This window comes from Quercus suber, unplaced genomic scaffold (assembly GCF_002906115.3).
Source record: "Quercus suber isolate HL8 unplaced genomic scaffold, Cork oak 2.0 scaffold_48, whole genome shotgun sequence".
NCBI lineage: Eukaryota > Viridiplantae > Streptophyta > Magnoliopsida > Fagales > Fagaceae > Quercus > Quercus suber.
This window is the reverse complement of record NW_027069513.1, coordinates 334,815-351,832: the sequence shown is the minus strand read 5'-3', so window position 1 is coordinate 351,832 and position 17,018 is coordinate 334,815. Positions and strand designations below refer to the sequence as shown.

Sequence of the window (17,018 nt, the reverse complement as noted above, 5' to 3'; positions counted from 1 at the left end):
TTAACTACATTAAATAATCTCATAAAAAGGAAATAAAAACAAAAACTACATGAAAATATGGGATAAAGATAGTTTTATTTATTTATAAAAATTAACATGGTTTTTTCTTTTAAATATAAGAACCTTTTTTTTTGGGGTTAGAAAATTTAAATAAACGTTATTTCAATTTAAAAAAGAAAAAAAATAGAAGAGTCAGAATACGAATAAACTACTCCAAATCCACAAAGTTCTTTAACAAACCCTGTATCAACATTTGACTCAACTAGAGCCCAAAAATAAAACCCTCATCCAAGATATTGGGTTGGGTCGGCTTCGTCGGGTTTAATGGCCCCACCTTCTCTCTACAAAAAGAACTGAAAACGAACCGGGTTTAGCCCATCTCAACAAACAAACCCGAGTTTTTGCCCGTTGGGTTATTCCTTTCATCGCCTCAAATAACGTTATCAAATTATTGAGTCTTGAAAAAAACCCCAAAAAAAAAAAAAAAACCCCAATTCTCTCTCTAGGGTTAGGGTTAGGGTTTATCATCCAGTTATTCCTTTCATCGCCTCAAATAACGTTATCAAATTATTGAGTCTTGAAAAAAACCCCAAAAAAAAAAAAAAAACCCCAATTCTCTCTCTAGGGTTAGGGTTAGGGTTTATCATCCAAATTCAAAAAAACCCTAATTTCAAAACCCCCTTGATTCTTCTCTCGAATTGCTCGCAATGACGAAAGTGTACGGAACCGGCGCGTACGATTTCAAGCGGCACAGGGTGGCGGAGTACCCGGTGGATCCAACGTCGTCGGCGACGCAGCCGGCGGCGGAGAAGCCGGTGGAGTCTGCGCTGCCGAGCACGATAACGCTGTTGGAGATTCAGCGGGACCGGCTCACGAAGATCGCGGAGGATAACTGGTCGAAAGCTGCCGGAGGAGGTGGAGGAGGTAAAGGCTCCGGCGGTGAGAAGCGGTTCGATCCGGAGCTGGTGAAGGAGATTTACAAGACGGAGTTGCTGGTCAAAGGAGGGAGAAAGCCCGTGCCGTTGCAGAGGGTGATGATTTTGGAGGTGAGTCAGTATTTGGAGAACTACCTCTGGCCCAATTTCGACCCCGATACGGCGTCGTTCGAGCACGTCATGTCGATGATTCTCATGGTCAATGAGAAGGTAATATATAATTGTTGTGAAGTTCATATACAAAGTATAAAGTTTTCATTTTTATTAATTTAGTTTATAATTGTATCAATGAGCTTGAGATTTTACTAAGTACACTTTGAAGTGTGAAACTCAAAATCTTTAGCTAAAACTACCCTTTACACTCGATAAAGCTGTATTAACTGCGTAGCCCGTCAGGAGTGAATAATGCACTTGGAGTGACGCTAGTTCAAAGGGCTCTTCTTTAGAAAGGTTTTGTAGTTATTAAAAAAAAAAAAAAAAACTTTTGTTATGCAATGAGGTTTAAAAAGTTCTGATTTTTTCATCCCGTTTAATAGCTTGATAAAGGCTTTCTTTAGCGTGCGTTTGCGTACTGCTTCTTCAGCGTTTGCGTTTGTGTTTGGCTGGTCCCATGGCACTGTTCGTGGACCAGCCAAGTTGCACAAAACATGTGAATAGTGTTTTGGTTGTTTAAAAAATATTTTGCTATAATGTTTTCAGCAATAAGTTTTCAGTTTTTAGCAAATAAGCGGTATCCAAACACATCCTTAGATTGGTAACACCATTATACAATGCTAGAGCCCAGGCTACTTTGCGGGTTACTGATTTGAGACCCTTTTTCCTTTGAAGTACAGTACTGACAGCTTGTTGAAAAATGTTGTACCCGGATTGCCTTCAATATGATGCCATATTCTTATGATAAAACTAAATGTAACCCCCACAGAAAACACAGAGAGAATTGCCTTGATAGCGCAAACTCAAGAATCTATCGCAAGTGCTAAGCCTATTTCTAAGGTCAGCTAGCTTATTAATGTGTCTTGGGATACTAAAAGAGTGCTAGACCATACTCCACCAATCCACAACTGGAAGTTTAGACCTGATAGCTTCCCACGTATCTGCACAATTGATGACACTGGATTTGGAGACAGGCCATGCAACAGAATCCCTCTTCCCAAGCTCACCTTGAACACTTTAACTTCAATTTCAACCAGAACATCAGATTTAGCTAGCACCCATCACCAATTATTCATCAGATAAAACACTGGAGATTTGAAAATTGATGTTGCTGCCAGTATCATAAACAACTCTGAAACCATATTTAGGAAACAAAGGACCATCTGTGCGTGAGTTGTCTAGCAACACAAAAACATCTCCTCCCTGCTCAATTCTATGTTTTTGTAAATGCCTAGCTAGCTCTCTAAGAAGTAATTTCCATTTTTTCTCCAACCCCATGATGCATCACAAGGAATATGACAACCCAAAATCTTCTATTCCTTAACAGATACTCAAAACCCATTGAATTCATATGGAACCTGCTTTAACAAAAATATTCCAAATGTGCTTTAGAATTTCTTCCTTATTCCATTAAACTACTTTCTTTAAAGCTAATCTTCCCTCTCTTTTTGGGGCACACACCAAATCCCAAGCGTCGTTTGCCCCTAAAGATGAGTCATCACTTATTAGTGCCCTTCCACAAGAAGCCCTAGAGCAATGATTTTCACAATTTTAGCAGGGAGAATAAAAATACTGGTCCAATATACCTGAATTTCTAAAAATTCAAATATTAAAACTTTTGAAAGACCAAAAAATATTTAAAAAATTATATGATTCACTCTTTAGAAATTATTGAAATAAAAAAAATATATATGACTAAACAATAAAGAAATATAGGAGAAAGATGGGGTACATTCGAAAGAATAATTTCAATTATTGCAAGCTTTTTATCTTGTAAAAAACGGCTAAAAAGAGTTTGGTGGTTTATGTACGAAAATTACTTTTTTAAAAAAATACAAGAAAAATCATAAAATATATATATATATATATATATATATATATATATATATATATATATATATATATATATTTTAACAAAGTAGAGGAGAAGAAAATAACATAAGAATAGCTCATACCTCCACTCGGCTTTAAAAAAATATATATTAGGGTTTGCATTGCTTTTATAGTGTTCATGATTAACCTCGCAAATTTGGAGATAAATTATCAACATTTAAATTTGAGTTTAAGTTAGAATTGTTAGAGAGATAAAGTTTCACTCATTGTTAAGTTTGGATTAAACAAAAATAATTTTTTTTTAAAATGATAATGATGAGTTTGAGTTTAAGTTGGACTTGTTAGAGAGATAGAGTTTTACTTCTTGTTAAGTTTGGACTAAACAAAAATAATTTTATTTAAATAAAATGATAATTTTATTGTGCTGAAATGAAAAATTATGAGAGTTTTAGAGATTTCGGTTATATATATATATATAGATAACTCACTTGACATAATAATAAACAATTATACTATTTTTAAGCGTATTAAAGTTTATTTAAATTCCAGATCAACTTAAAAAAAAAAAAAAAATCCTAAACACATGATAAATGTTCATCAATATCTTTCTTTTTTTTTTTTTTGAGAAGGAATGCAAACATAACAACACGCACACACACAAGGAATGGGGACAAAGACATAATATCACACAACTTACACCTTACAAGAGTTACCGGCTTTTGTAAGGGGTAAGTTGTGTGATATTATGCATTTGTCTCCATTCCCTGTGTGTGTGTTGTTATGTTTGCATTCCTTCTCAAAAAAAAGAAACGTGGGTAGTCCCACATCGCCTAAGAATGAGTTCATAATCGTCAATATCAATAAGAGTACTAAAACTTCGTTAAGTTGAAATATTTTTAATTAGTATAATAAGAGAAACATTCGTTAAGTTGAAATATTTTTAATTAGTATAATAAGAGAAACGTTAGTCATGTTTTTGTATTTCAAAATATTTTATCTAATTAGTTTCTCAAAAAAAAAAAAAAATTATCTAATTAGGCACGCTAAATGTGATATCCTAATTGTGCTACATTCCAATTCTCATGTGGTATCGAATAAGAGTTATTGTTCATAAATGACAAATACAATAATGATCTCTACCTTCTAAGCATAAAATACACAACCATCCTTTTTAAAATTAAAAATATATATATAATAATGAGTTTCAATTTAAGTTGAACTTATTATAGAGATAGAGTTTCACTTCTTGTAAAGTTTGGACTAAACAAAAATAATTTTATTTAAATAAATGATAATTTTATTTAAATATTATGTTGACATGGAAAATTATGAGAGATTCAAAGGATTCGGTTATATATATATATATAATAATAATAATAATAATAATAAAAATAAATAAATAACAAATGGTTGACGTAACCTTCATGTTGCACCTGACACAACTGTGTAGGAAAGGGGGAAACAAATCAAAAGATAAGGTTGAATGAAGAAACCAAAGGATAGGGGAGAGATAAAAAGGAAATGGTAAAAATGGTTGAAAGGGTATTTAAGTACATGCATGCAATATTTGTTCTTTTCTATGCTGCCTGACACGCATCATTAATGTGTTGTTTTTCTTGATTTTCCAGTTAAAGTAGGGCTAATTTAGTAAAATTATGCCGACTCAGTGTGCATTTGGTTTGCGCATCCATGTTGGGCGTTTGCGTTTTCAGCTTTTTTTTTTTGGCACGCGTTTCAGGTCCTAAATTTAACTGTTACGGCTACTGTTCATGCACTGTTCATGAACAATAGCCGTAATATTTGACTTTTCAGCCACATTTTTGCACATCAGTGGGTAAAGTGCACTATTTACAGGACCCACAAATCTCACTTTTCAACAACTTTTTCATTAAAAATGGGTCTCATGGTACTATTTACACATTTAAAAATTATTTTGTTACAGTGTTTTCAGTTTTCAGCTGTATCCAAACGGACTCTTAAACAATGCTTATGCAAACGTAACGGATGTTGTCCAGCATCCGTTAACAAAAGCCTAACTGGCTTAAATGATAATGTGTGGGTTTGTTTACCCTTTTAGGGCCCAAAACGCATGTTTCTAAGCCCAAAATTTAAAATGTGTGTTTGGTAAATTATTGCCAACGAGCGTTATCAAAAAACAGCTTTTCCAAATACAAAGGAGTATCGCGTTTTGAAAATGGACCTTGGAGCTACTTAACCAAAAATGCAAATAAGTTTGAAATGTTGCCGTTGGTCATTTTCAGCATTATCCCTAAACTACCCTTGAAATGTTGCCGTTGGTCATTTTCAGCATTATCCTAAACTACCCTTATTTTTATTTTGAAATCCCAATTTTACCAAGATCTATATTAAAAAAAAAAAAAAAATACCATGATTCTTCTTCTACTGCTGCAAGCGTCTTCTTCAATTCCAACATAAACCCATAAACCCACTATGTTGCAGGCTTCTTCTTCTACTACACGATTCTTCTTCTGCAATTGCGGCTTCTTCTCTCATTTTTTTATTTTTTTGTGTGTAATATATTTCTTTCTTCTTGTCTTTGGGTGAAGAAGAAGAACTATATTTTGGGTGTAACACCCCTTAATTTTATTACTTATTTAATTATTATACATAAATTATAAGAAGGCCTACAATTAAATGGATTAAATTGATTTGGGCCTAAGATATAAAAAATAATATAAATGCTATGGATATGAAGCCCAAGTAAGGTGACATAAGTAAAAATATGGGCCTTGATAACCCTAGTCTTTTACCTTTTAAGTTACATGTGTATCCTTTTTGTTTTCAGCCGCAACACACTAGTGAGCTGTTTCTTTTCTTCTCTACGGCTTTTGCACAAGTAGTTCAAGAATGGTTTATCTTGCTCTAAATTTAAGAAATTTGAATAGTCAATAGCTAGCAATTGTCATGAACCTAAACTATCATTATACTAATCGAAAAAGGGCTCTTATAATTGTATTATATTAGAAAAAGAATGTTCAATATGTCAGGAAGCTTTGAATTTGTGCCTAATGGAGTAATAAGCTTGGACTTATCAATTAAAGTTGTCACCATGTGAAAGGGAAAAAGGGTTGCTTTGTGGTTTATATATAATTGTTTATAGTCTCACTCTTTTCACCACCATTGTCATTGTCCAAATAAGTGTCCAGCAGTGTCCTTGTGCTTTACGGCATCAAGGGAGTTATGGGTCATTGGGTGAATGAAGTATAATATGTGGCTGCTACTATTTGACTAATAGATATGATTGTTGGGTTGATCAGATATGTATATATATCACGTGCTTCCAATATTAGGTGAATATATATCATATTAGAGTGAATAGATTCTAGCGGCCTCAAGACGGAATACAAAGCCACTAGATTGATGAATTAAGGCTATCACGTGGCTACCAATATTAGGTTGAATATATATAATATTAAAGTGAATAGATATGAATAAAACATATGGCTGTTACATTTAGATTGATCAGATATTCATTATTCGGCCATATTGAAGTTTCATGAATATCTATGATTACGTTAATGGAAAAATATGATTAGGTAACAATATTTTATAGTCCAGAAATCTTATCAAAGTTGAAAGTGAATTGGATAGTTAGGTGAATAAATGGAGAATTTTGGATATATCAATATTGTCTAGGATAAAACCGTTTAAGTGTGAAAATAAATTTTAAATGAGAAATTGTGTATTGATGAACCTATTTTTTGGTGTTGCTAGGTTCTAATTCTATTGAATTGTTGTGATTCAAGGGAGATTGATTTCTTTTATTTTTGCAACTAAGAAGTAAGTGGTTGTTACTATTATTTGGGGGTTTTCCCAAAATAGTGTTGATTATCAAACTATCCTCATATCAAGAAATATGTTGGTATTCTATATATAAATTGATATTTTATAAATGTTTAATGTGCACATTGACTATTCGTCTTATGAAAAACCTTGTGGGACAACCTAAATTTATTTAAATTTGTATGTGTGAGTATATCTTTATATTGTTGAGAATTATGAATGGATTATTTTTGTGAGCATATTGACTAATTTTTGAAAACCTATGGCAAGTCGTGTGTAGAAGCTCAGTATGGTATTTAGTCCTTAGCAAGGGACAATCATACTGCAGTTAGTCCTTAGCAAGAGATGGTCCTAGAAAAGGGCAGACGTGCACATTTGATAGCTCTTTAGCAAGGAAGTATACTATTGAGGATCCAAAAAGGAAGTCCTTAGCAAGGGAGTACACCTTTAGGTTCCAAAGGAACCATCCTTAAGAAAAGTGATGAAAAGGAGGTTCTGGACCTAAAAGGGGACAACACAACCCTATCAACAGGGCGTAAACGTTGGCCACAAGAAAAATCTAGGAAATTATTTATATGATGGTATTGATATATATATATATATATATATTATGATGGCTCACAATATAAAGATATATATATATATATATATATATATATATATATATATATATGAAGTATTTGATGATAAAATATTGATGAATTACAAGTTATGAATTGTTGTAAGAATTATTTATTTGAAAGGTTTGTTTCCACACCCTAGTGTTAGTGAATTCCACTTATTGAGTTATCTCACTCCTCTTTATTTCCCATTACAGATACGTTAGAGGGATTATTGGAGCAGAGATTCTTGGGGGACAGCAGTTACGAACTATTTTGTGGAATTGAGGATTTTTATTATTATTTTTATGGCATTAAACATTGTATTGGAGAATTATTTTGAGGATGTTTTATTTTGGTGAATTAGAACTCTGATATTTGTGATAAGATTAAGGTTGTTGGTTGCTTTTATTTAATAATTTTTTTTTTTTTTATGGATTATTTAGATTGAATAGACTTTTATTATTATATGATTTGGGGTGATTCATTGGGTGAGGAAGAAGACCTAAAGAAGAGAAGATAGTGAGTGGGGGAAAAGAAAATATATTTGATGGGAATGGGGGAAGAAACGAGTGGATGAGAAAAAGTAAAGATAATAATAATAAACGTAGTGAGTGGGACATGTGGATATGATGTAAGGAAATTTACTAAATAAAAATTAAAATTGTGTTAAAACATAACAAATTTTCACAATAGTTGAGATATCAAATATTTCATATGTCAAAATAAAATTAAATAAATTAATAAAATATTAGACTAGGATTGACCACAACTAAAAACAAAGTATTGTAAAATATTGTGACATTTTATTATATCTTTAAAATTTTAAATTAGTACTAATTTTCTTTAGAAAAAAATAATGCTATTGAGAGAATATTTTTATAACAATTTCATAATAAAGTTTACATAGTAAGTTGTTATTGTTCTCATCTAGACCTACTAGTGACATTATTTTTTCCTACTGTTGGAAATTTAGACCCCTTAAACACACAGATTGCGTAGCCTAGATTAATTAGCCAAGTTGTTACTTAGTCAAATTATGCAATTTTAGGTTAAAGCAATCAAATAATCATATCAAGATATAAGCAGCGGAATAATAAATAACACAAGATATAATCACCCAGGAAACCACTCGTGTAAAACCTAGGGAGGATTTGACCACCGATCCTCAAGGCATAACAGAATTCACTTATGAGAAGAGTTTTTTTTTTTTTGGTAGTATTTGAACGTCTGACAAATTTTTTGTAAGCCATTGCATGTTCAAGATCAAATCAAATCATGCAATAATGTAGTTTCTTAATCAATTTAAAATTTTATAAAATTATTTTAGTCTACCTCACAAATAGGTAGGTTCCCGTGCATAGCACAGGTTAGCGACCAATTAATAATAATAATAATATGTTGGGCCTTGGGCTTGGTCCGAAGACATCAAATGGTCCGAGAATGGACAAATAGTTATGAGGGGTTCCAATTTTGAAGTCTCATACGTAAGGAACGAATGAAGGGTGATCCGAGGAGAAACTCCTCCTCGGATATAATGAATGCAGCTCAAATCCGTATCCCAACAATCAAAATGACCTTCCAAGAGGCTCCAGTGATAAGGACGTGCATCACGCACATATAAGAGTGATGGGAATTCAGAAATATCTAAGGAAAAATTGCAACCACTGCATTAAATGCACTATAGCTACTTTTTTAGCCACATTTATGTAGAGAAGATCCCTGAACAATGCTACCTTAGCTACCGCAACTCATAAAAAGCCAGAAGGAGTGTCTGATGGGACGGGCACTTAAGTAATGACTTGGACGATTGACAAATGGAGGGCCAAGATTATCGGGAAGGAGATATATAATGTAAGAAACCCTTGAAGGGAAGGGGGGATCGGAAAAAGAGAGAGAAAAATACTATAGCAATCATAGTTGCACTTGTAATTAGTTCTATCAATTTATACCAAGATTTGTCTCATCGGACAGTGAATTTATTCAATCCTATGTGCCTTGTTCATGCTTGATTGTCTTTTGAATCCATACTAGCCGTTGTTAAATTTACTAGAGCCTAGTTTTTTGACCCACTCTCTACAAATTCATCGTATTGGACTTACTGGGCCAAGATCCTATATCTCTTGGGCTTGGGCTGCAAAACGTGTCCTTAAAATTATTATTAATATTATTATTATTATTATGCTTTAGCCTCCAAAAAAATAACTTTTTAAAAAAGAAATAAGACTCCTAAATTCAAATATTCATGAGATGGAACATAATTAGTGGCATAGTAAAAAAATAAAATTCAAAATAAACTTATATATTTAATCTCTTATAAATGTACATAGCTTTGGTTGGATTGGTCAACTGGTTATACTTATATATGTTCAATCTCTTGTAAACACTCTTTTTTCAATATATATTATTAAAATTCACATAATATGCCTAAATATATTCCAAATTTCTAGATTCATCAAAACCAATTCTCAAAAATAAATCAAACTTAAATTAAAATAAGGGTAACAAAATAAACTTAAAAATAAGGTGGGTTGCTTTAAGTCAAATGAATTGAAAAAATTATCAATTCAAACTTGACACAACTAAAGACTTAGATTACATGCTTCCTATATATTTCTTTTACTTTGTCTTTAAATTGTAACTAGAAAAAAGAATCTTGCATTTTCTCTTATTTATGTTCATTTGTTTAACAAATAAACCAAAATTATGCCAAATTTAAGCTTGACTATTAAATGAACCAAGCTCAAACATAATAATATATCTGTAAACAAGCTCATGAACATGATAAAAGTTTGGGTAAAATATCATTTTCGTCCCTAAACTTTCATAAAAGTTCGTTTTTCGTCCCTAAACTTTTAAAAGTTTGTTTTTCATCCCTAAACTTTGCAAAATGCTCTACTTTTCATCCTTTTGTCTATATCCGTCAGTTTATATCTTTCGTGGCTTAATAGAGTGATGGTGTGGTATCTAGCTTGGATTAAACTAATTTATTTTTTAAATTATAAACACGTGTCACCTAATGATTGGCACACATGGATTAAAATTTTCAGTGAGACAAAATTACCCCACACCCACACACAACCCAATTCAAATAGTCCAATTTCAAAATCCCCAAATATGAAACGATGAACCTTAGGTCCCCAACACCATAGTCCCATTGGCCTCAATCGGCGACCCCAACCCGCGATGAAGAGTTCAAAGGAAGACTTCCTCTATTGTTGAAGATAACAGGTATTGAAGCAACACAAAGAGTTTGAGTGTTCTTGCTATAGACAGAAGAGAAGACTTTGGAATAAGAAAATGAATTTGTCTTCATGGGTTTACTCAACAATTCTTCACTAGAGTATCTTGTACTGGTAGTGATGTAGTAAACCTTTATCAGAAACAAGAGAGAGAAGCTGCAATGTTGACGAGAAAGCAGAAGACTTATTCTTATTTTGGATGATGAAATTGATGAAGATAATGACATTGTTGGGCATAACTCTGTAACTAGAAAAACAGATTCCATTAGAAAATGTTTCTAGAAGGAGATTATTGAAAGTCAAGATGATGATAATGATGAGGTAATAAGGAGGCATATTGATGTTTTTGAGCAAGATGATATTACAACTATGGCGTTGGGGACCTGGGTTTCATCTTTCAGATTTGGGGATTTTAGAGATTGGGTTGTTTGGATCGGGCTGTTTGGGTGTGAGTGTAATTTTGTCTCACTGAAAATTTTAATCCATGTGTGCCAATCATTGTGTGACATGTGTTTATAATTTAGAAAATAAATTAGTTTAGTCCAAGTTAGATACCATATCAGCAATCTGTTAAGCCACGTAAGACATAAATTAACGAATATAGACGAAAGGACGAAAAGTAGAACACTTTGCAAAGTTTAGGGACGAATAACAATTTTTTAAAAGTTTAGAGATGAAAAACGAACTTTTGTAAAAGTTTAGGAACGAAAATGATATTTTACCCAAAAAGTTTTATAGTTTATTATAATTAATAATTCCATTCGTAGTAAAATTCATTGATTTGTGAAGGGGTAAAAATAGGTAGTCAATGGTTTTACTATTTATGAGAAAGGCTAAAGTGTAAAATACACCCTTAAAATTTGGGGTCTTTTAATTTTTCTCCCCAAACCAGGGCTACTTTAGTAAGATGACTAAGATCGTGCATTTCTTAGGATTGTAAGTATGATCGGTAAAATCTAACTGATCTTACATTCATGAAAGATCTTACTAAAAACCCAAATTTGCTTTAGGTTGGTTTAAAAAAACAAAAACCCAATCAACCTAATGGATAGAAATAATCCGATGGGCATTAAACAATGTTGAAGTGTTGAAAATACCTCTATGTAAACTAAAAATATCAAAAACAAATTTCACTTTAAATTTCAAACTTATTCCATATAGTCTTAGTTTCGTGGGATCAAAAAATGATTATCTTCCTAAGTATTTATTTATTATATATTTATGTTGTTAGAAATGAGATAATTGTATTCTTTTGAGCTTAGCTATTGTGTGTCACTATAAAATAAGCATTTAAATTTACTGATTTGTTTCGTTAGGATAGATGCATCAATTGATGGAATAGGAACTAAATTTTTTTTATGCAATTTTTTTTAATATAAATGAATTCATAATTTATGTGATTATTTAACAAGCAAAGTCATTACTAGTGTGTTTTTTTGTTTTTTTTTCCCCCCTAAAAAATGTATGATCTTACTAGCCACGATTTCACCAACCTCCCATAATCCTATGTAGGATTCCGATTTTGACAACATTTCCTAGTATGTCCATGACATTTGGGGTTTAAATCATCTCTCAACCTAATCAATTACATTTTTGCCCCTCTTTTTGTAACATTGAACATGGACATCTTGGGTAACATTGGCATTTGACTCTATTTCAACCAACTTGATAATATTTTCTTATATTTTGGTTCAAGTTGTTCATAACTTTTTTTTTTCCGTGTTTTCTTATTTTCCTTTTCTTCTGCTTTTTTTCGCCCCACCTTTTGTCTTTTTCTGTTTCTTCTATTCACTATTCGTTCACTTCGTTGTTTTGTTTTGTTTTTTTGTTTTTTTTTTGGGTGTGCTCATCTCACTTTTTGTCTTCTATCTTTTGTTTTTATCAATTTCTTCCATAATTACCTTCTTGTTCTTTTTTTTTTTCACCAGTTTTGGATCTGGCTTCTGCCTTTGAAAATAATAACATAAAAAAGTGAAGTTTCAGTATATAATTTTTTAAATAAAGAAGTGTATAAAAAATTGTGTTGTCTTTTGTTTTATTTAATACGGATATAATTATAAATTTATATCAACTTCATTTTCTATAGTTTTCCATCTCTCCACTTTTATATCCTCCCAACCAAACACATATGAGAGAAAACAAATTTTTTTATATCCTCTCACTTTTTATCCCCTCCCTATCTTCTATCCTCCCACTTTTTCATCCCTCCAACCAAACAGACCCTTAATAGTGTGGGCTTAGGAATCGTCCCCCTTAACCCGTTAGCCTGCCTCGACCATGTTTGAGGGGATAATCAAGTACTCAAAAAGCTTTGCACACCTATGTTCATAAGAAAGAAAAAAAAAATACTACTTGAATTTGTTATAATAATTTGAATGTGAATTGAATATTTGTTATATATCGGTAAATATGTTTATATCCTGAATAATATTTTTTTTTCTTATATATAATTTTGAAATTGTTATTTTAAAATAATAAAAATGTTTTCTTATCTTAACCNATATATATTATATACTATATAATAAAAGTTAGGCTTAGAAGACGTGATTACGCCAAATGGCTTCACTAAATTGCAGAAATTTTGTTAACTGGGTCTTGTTAATGGGTGTTGCATAGCACCCGTTAACGTGGTATAAAATTACAATAAAATACTCATGTTTTATGGGTAGTAGGAAAAAGTTGAACATGTGTTAGGCCTGTGTTAGCTTTGATGGAAAAATCAAGTTATTTTGCAATCAAACCAAAATACCCTTTAATTTTTCCAATACCTTCATCTAACCGATTAGCTTAATGCCTTTATCTCTAGAGTCACTAACTTTTATTTTTTTGTCCTTCTAGAGGAGTAGAGATTTCCGTTTCTTTTTTTCTTTTTTTTTAAAGGGTAATGCTAGGTTCCCATTATTTTTAAAACAAAAAATATAATGAAAATAGTTTTTTCATAACAAATTTTATAATATTTTTAAAGTGGTCAATTAGATACTCTAAATTCAATTATTCATGAAATTGAAAAAAAGAAAAGAAAAGAAATATATATATATATATATATATATATACATATATGTGTGTGTGTGTGTGTATTATACTATATAATAAAAGTTAGACTTAGAAGGTGTGGTTGCGCCAAGCGGCTTCACTAAATTGCAAAAATTTTGTTAGATTTTTTTTAAATTTTTTTTAAATATATATATATTTTTGGTCTCTATCTTCTTCTCCTATAATTCTAAGTTGATTACAATTCAAATTCTTCATCTAATCTTTTTATTATTAATTTATCTATAATTTCTAAGTTACTAAAAATCTTAATATTACAATCCAAATTCTTTACTCAAGTATACAGTTCATTAGAAAAAGAAAAAAAGAAAAAAAGCAACAACCCAAGTTCGTCATCTATTCATACTGATTTACCAAACTATTATTTGTATAAAGTAAAAAAAAATAGTAAATAATATGCGTACATCAACGTCTCCTTATTGCAATTCATTTGAACTTTTTTTATTCCACTTTTTTTTATGGGATAGCAACAAAACACATTGATTAGAAATCTTAATTCCAATAGGATTTAAATTCTATATCAAGTAGAATTCTACCTATATATATATATATGGAGTAAAGTTTACTCTCATATGTGAATGCCTAAATCCTATGACAATTGACAATGCCGGTAAGCATTCTTTCTTCATTATTATTTTTTTCATTTTTTTTTAAGCTATTTTTTTTAACTTCAAAAGAATTAATAAAAACTTCTCTCACGCGTACTAAATTCATGAATTCAGCTCATTTGTTCTCTTCTACAATAATTGGTTCTGGATTTCGTTACATAGTCATACTTTCATCTCTCAAAGTGATAGAGGAAACAAAAATACATTTCAAAGTGATAGAGGAAACAAACAAAGTGCATTCTTTGTTCTTTTTTTACATTTATTTCTTAATTTATGATTTGTATTAGTTTCTTAATTTTAGATTATGAATAATTTTGATTATATTCCTAATATTAAATTTAAATTATTATTTATCGGTTTTTAGTTGTGTTATATTCTTCTAAAAAGATCAAGTTATGTTTTTATGTGCATAATGTATACATATGGCTAGAAAGATGTCTCCCTAATAATTTGAAACTAGGTTCTTGAATTAACATTTTTTTTTTTGTATTTAATTTTCTTATTTTTTGTAAGGCGTTGATTTTATTGCATGGTTTTTGTGATTTAAAGTTTATGAATAGTTATTTTGTTTTTTTACTTTTATTATATAGTATATAATATATATATATATACACACACATATATATTCCTTTTTTTTCTTTTCAATTTCATAAATAATTGAATTTAGAATATCTAATTGACCACTTTAAAAATATTATAAAATTTGTTATGAAAAAACTGTTTTCATTATATTTTTGTTTTAGAAATAATGCGAGCCTAGCATTACCATTTAAAAAAGAAAAAGAAAAAAAGAAATGGGAATCTCTACTCCTCTAGAAGGACAAAAAAATAAAAGTTAGTGACTCTAGAGATAAATTAAGGCATAAAGCTAATCGGTTAGATGAAGGTATTGGAAAAAATTAAAGGGTATTTTGGTTTGGTTGCAAAATAATTTGATTTTTCCATCAAAGTTGACACAGGCCTAACACATATTCAGCTTTTTCCCACTACCCATAAAACATGAGTATTTTATTGTAATTTTATAACACGTTAACGGCTGCTGTGCAGCACTCGTTAACGAGACCCTATAAGTTATTGGTTAACAAATTGAATGACCCGAATTAAATGAACTCTATGCGGTAGAGTATTTTAAAGAGCTCTAAAAATCTTGATCCGACTAAGAAATGTAAAGCTTAAGTGCGTTTGGTAGAAAGATTTAAACTACAGTTCCTAGTTTTTAAGTGCTAAAACTTGTGACTGTTACCCACTCTTGGCGTGATAATCACTCCACAAATGCAAATTCTTGTGAGTTGGGAAATAAGGGTTGTGATTCATGTCTCTAGAAGGAGATTTCACACATATATATACACTTAGTTTTCAAGTAACAATTTTGAATTACATAGTTATAATTGATTTCAAAATCATGGGACCCACAAGATGTTGAAAAAGTAAAACACACTTTTGTTAAAAATAAAATAAAATAAAATACTTATGCAAAACACTTGAGTGTGTGATTTCAGTTTTTTTTTTCAAAAAAGTTATAAAAATATGGTATCAAAAACAATTTTTCACATTATGAATACTCCAAATATACTTTTTTTTTTTTTTAATTTTTTACCACACTTTTTAATTCCAAATTACTACCAAACCAAATGGGCTTAGGGACCCAGACATTATGGACTGAATACTAAATACCTCATCACATCACATCCCAAAAGAATTAATATATCATTAAATAGTCATAGGCTAAACTATTTAAGAACTTGGGCTCAGTGTACGAAATGGGCCAATCGTGAGCTTTATTTGGATCACTAGAGTTCAATGGTCCATTAAGAGAATGACTTGATGACCCATTAAATTTGGTTGACGAAGGGTTGTGAGTTTTTGTAAGCTATTGCGTCTTGAATTGGAATGATTCTATCTGTCTATGGTGTTTCCTACCAACTTCTTGAATCAAATTAGAGTCGTTCAATCTTTTTTTCATGGTGTATGTTTCTCCTGGCCTTGGAATCTTGTTTTTTCAATGGGAATTTGGGTATTTTATGAACCCAACGTAGTAAGAACATTTCTAAGGGAAAGAAATTGATAATAAAGTTCATGAAACTTGCTTTTTTTTTTTTTTTTTTTTTTTTTTTTTTTTAGGGTGGTACTCTGAGAGAGTAATGGGACATGAGTTACAGGTTTTGGTAGAAGCTATTAAGAGTCGCTATTAGTATGATGGCTAAAATTTTGGTTCATGTTAGAGATTGTCTCACTAAGGCAAAATTGAGATTAATGTCTTTGTAACATAACTTCGGGGATCCCACAAGCTTTGTACATAAGAAGAGAGAGGGATGAGATTAGTGTCTTTATAAGGATAATAAGTTGGTTGAGCAATAGAGAGGTCTTTTGAGAAATGGGCTGCCAAAGTGATGGCAAGAATATAGCAACAAATTAACAAAATTTACGATAGTTTTGATGGACTTTGTTGTCACCCTCCGATTAACTATTTTATTTTATATTTTTTAATTGAGTACAAATTTAGTTTAATCATGGACAAGGACATGTATTGGTAAAACAAAAACATCAATAACAGCAAGAACAGTGACTGACCCATGTGCTTTGGAGTGTTCATATTATGAGTTTGATATTGTTGAATGTTCAAAAATACTTGGGGGCCTATGGGCTTAAAATTCTTCTCTTCTCTATCTCTTTTTCCTCAAAATCAGTTAGGTTGGGCAAGGAAGGTTCTGGATTGAGTTGTGACTAGTGAGTGTTTAAATATGGATCAGATTGTGTGATTGTTGATTTTTCAATCGTTGGGTCAAAGACCTG

At 31.1% G+C, this 17,018-nt stretch overlaps 1 protein-coding gene across 1 annotated transcript in view; it reads left to right on the top strand.

The window, feature by feature from the left end:
- Nucleotides 1-568: 568 nt before the first annotated feature.
- LOC112022995 (uncharacterized) overlaps nt 569-17,018 on the top strand; it is a gene marked incomplete at its 3' end in the record, with an annotated part of 45,912 nt that continues 29,462 nt past the window's right edge. The window contains 1 exon segment of the mRNA XM_065771717.1: nt 569-1,145. Within this exon segment, the coding sequence (XP_065627789.1) occupies nt 708-1,145 (438 nt within the window).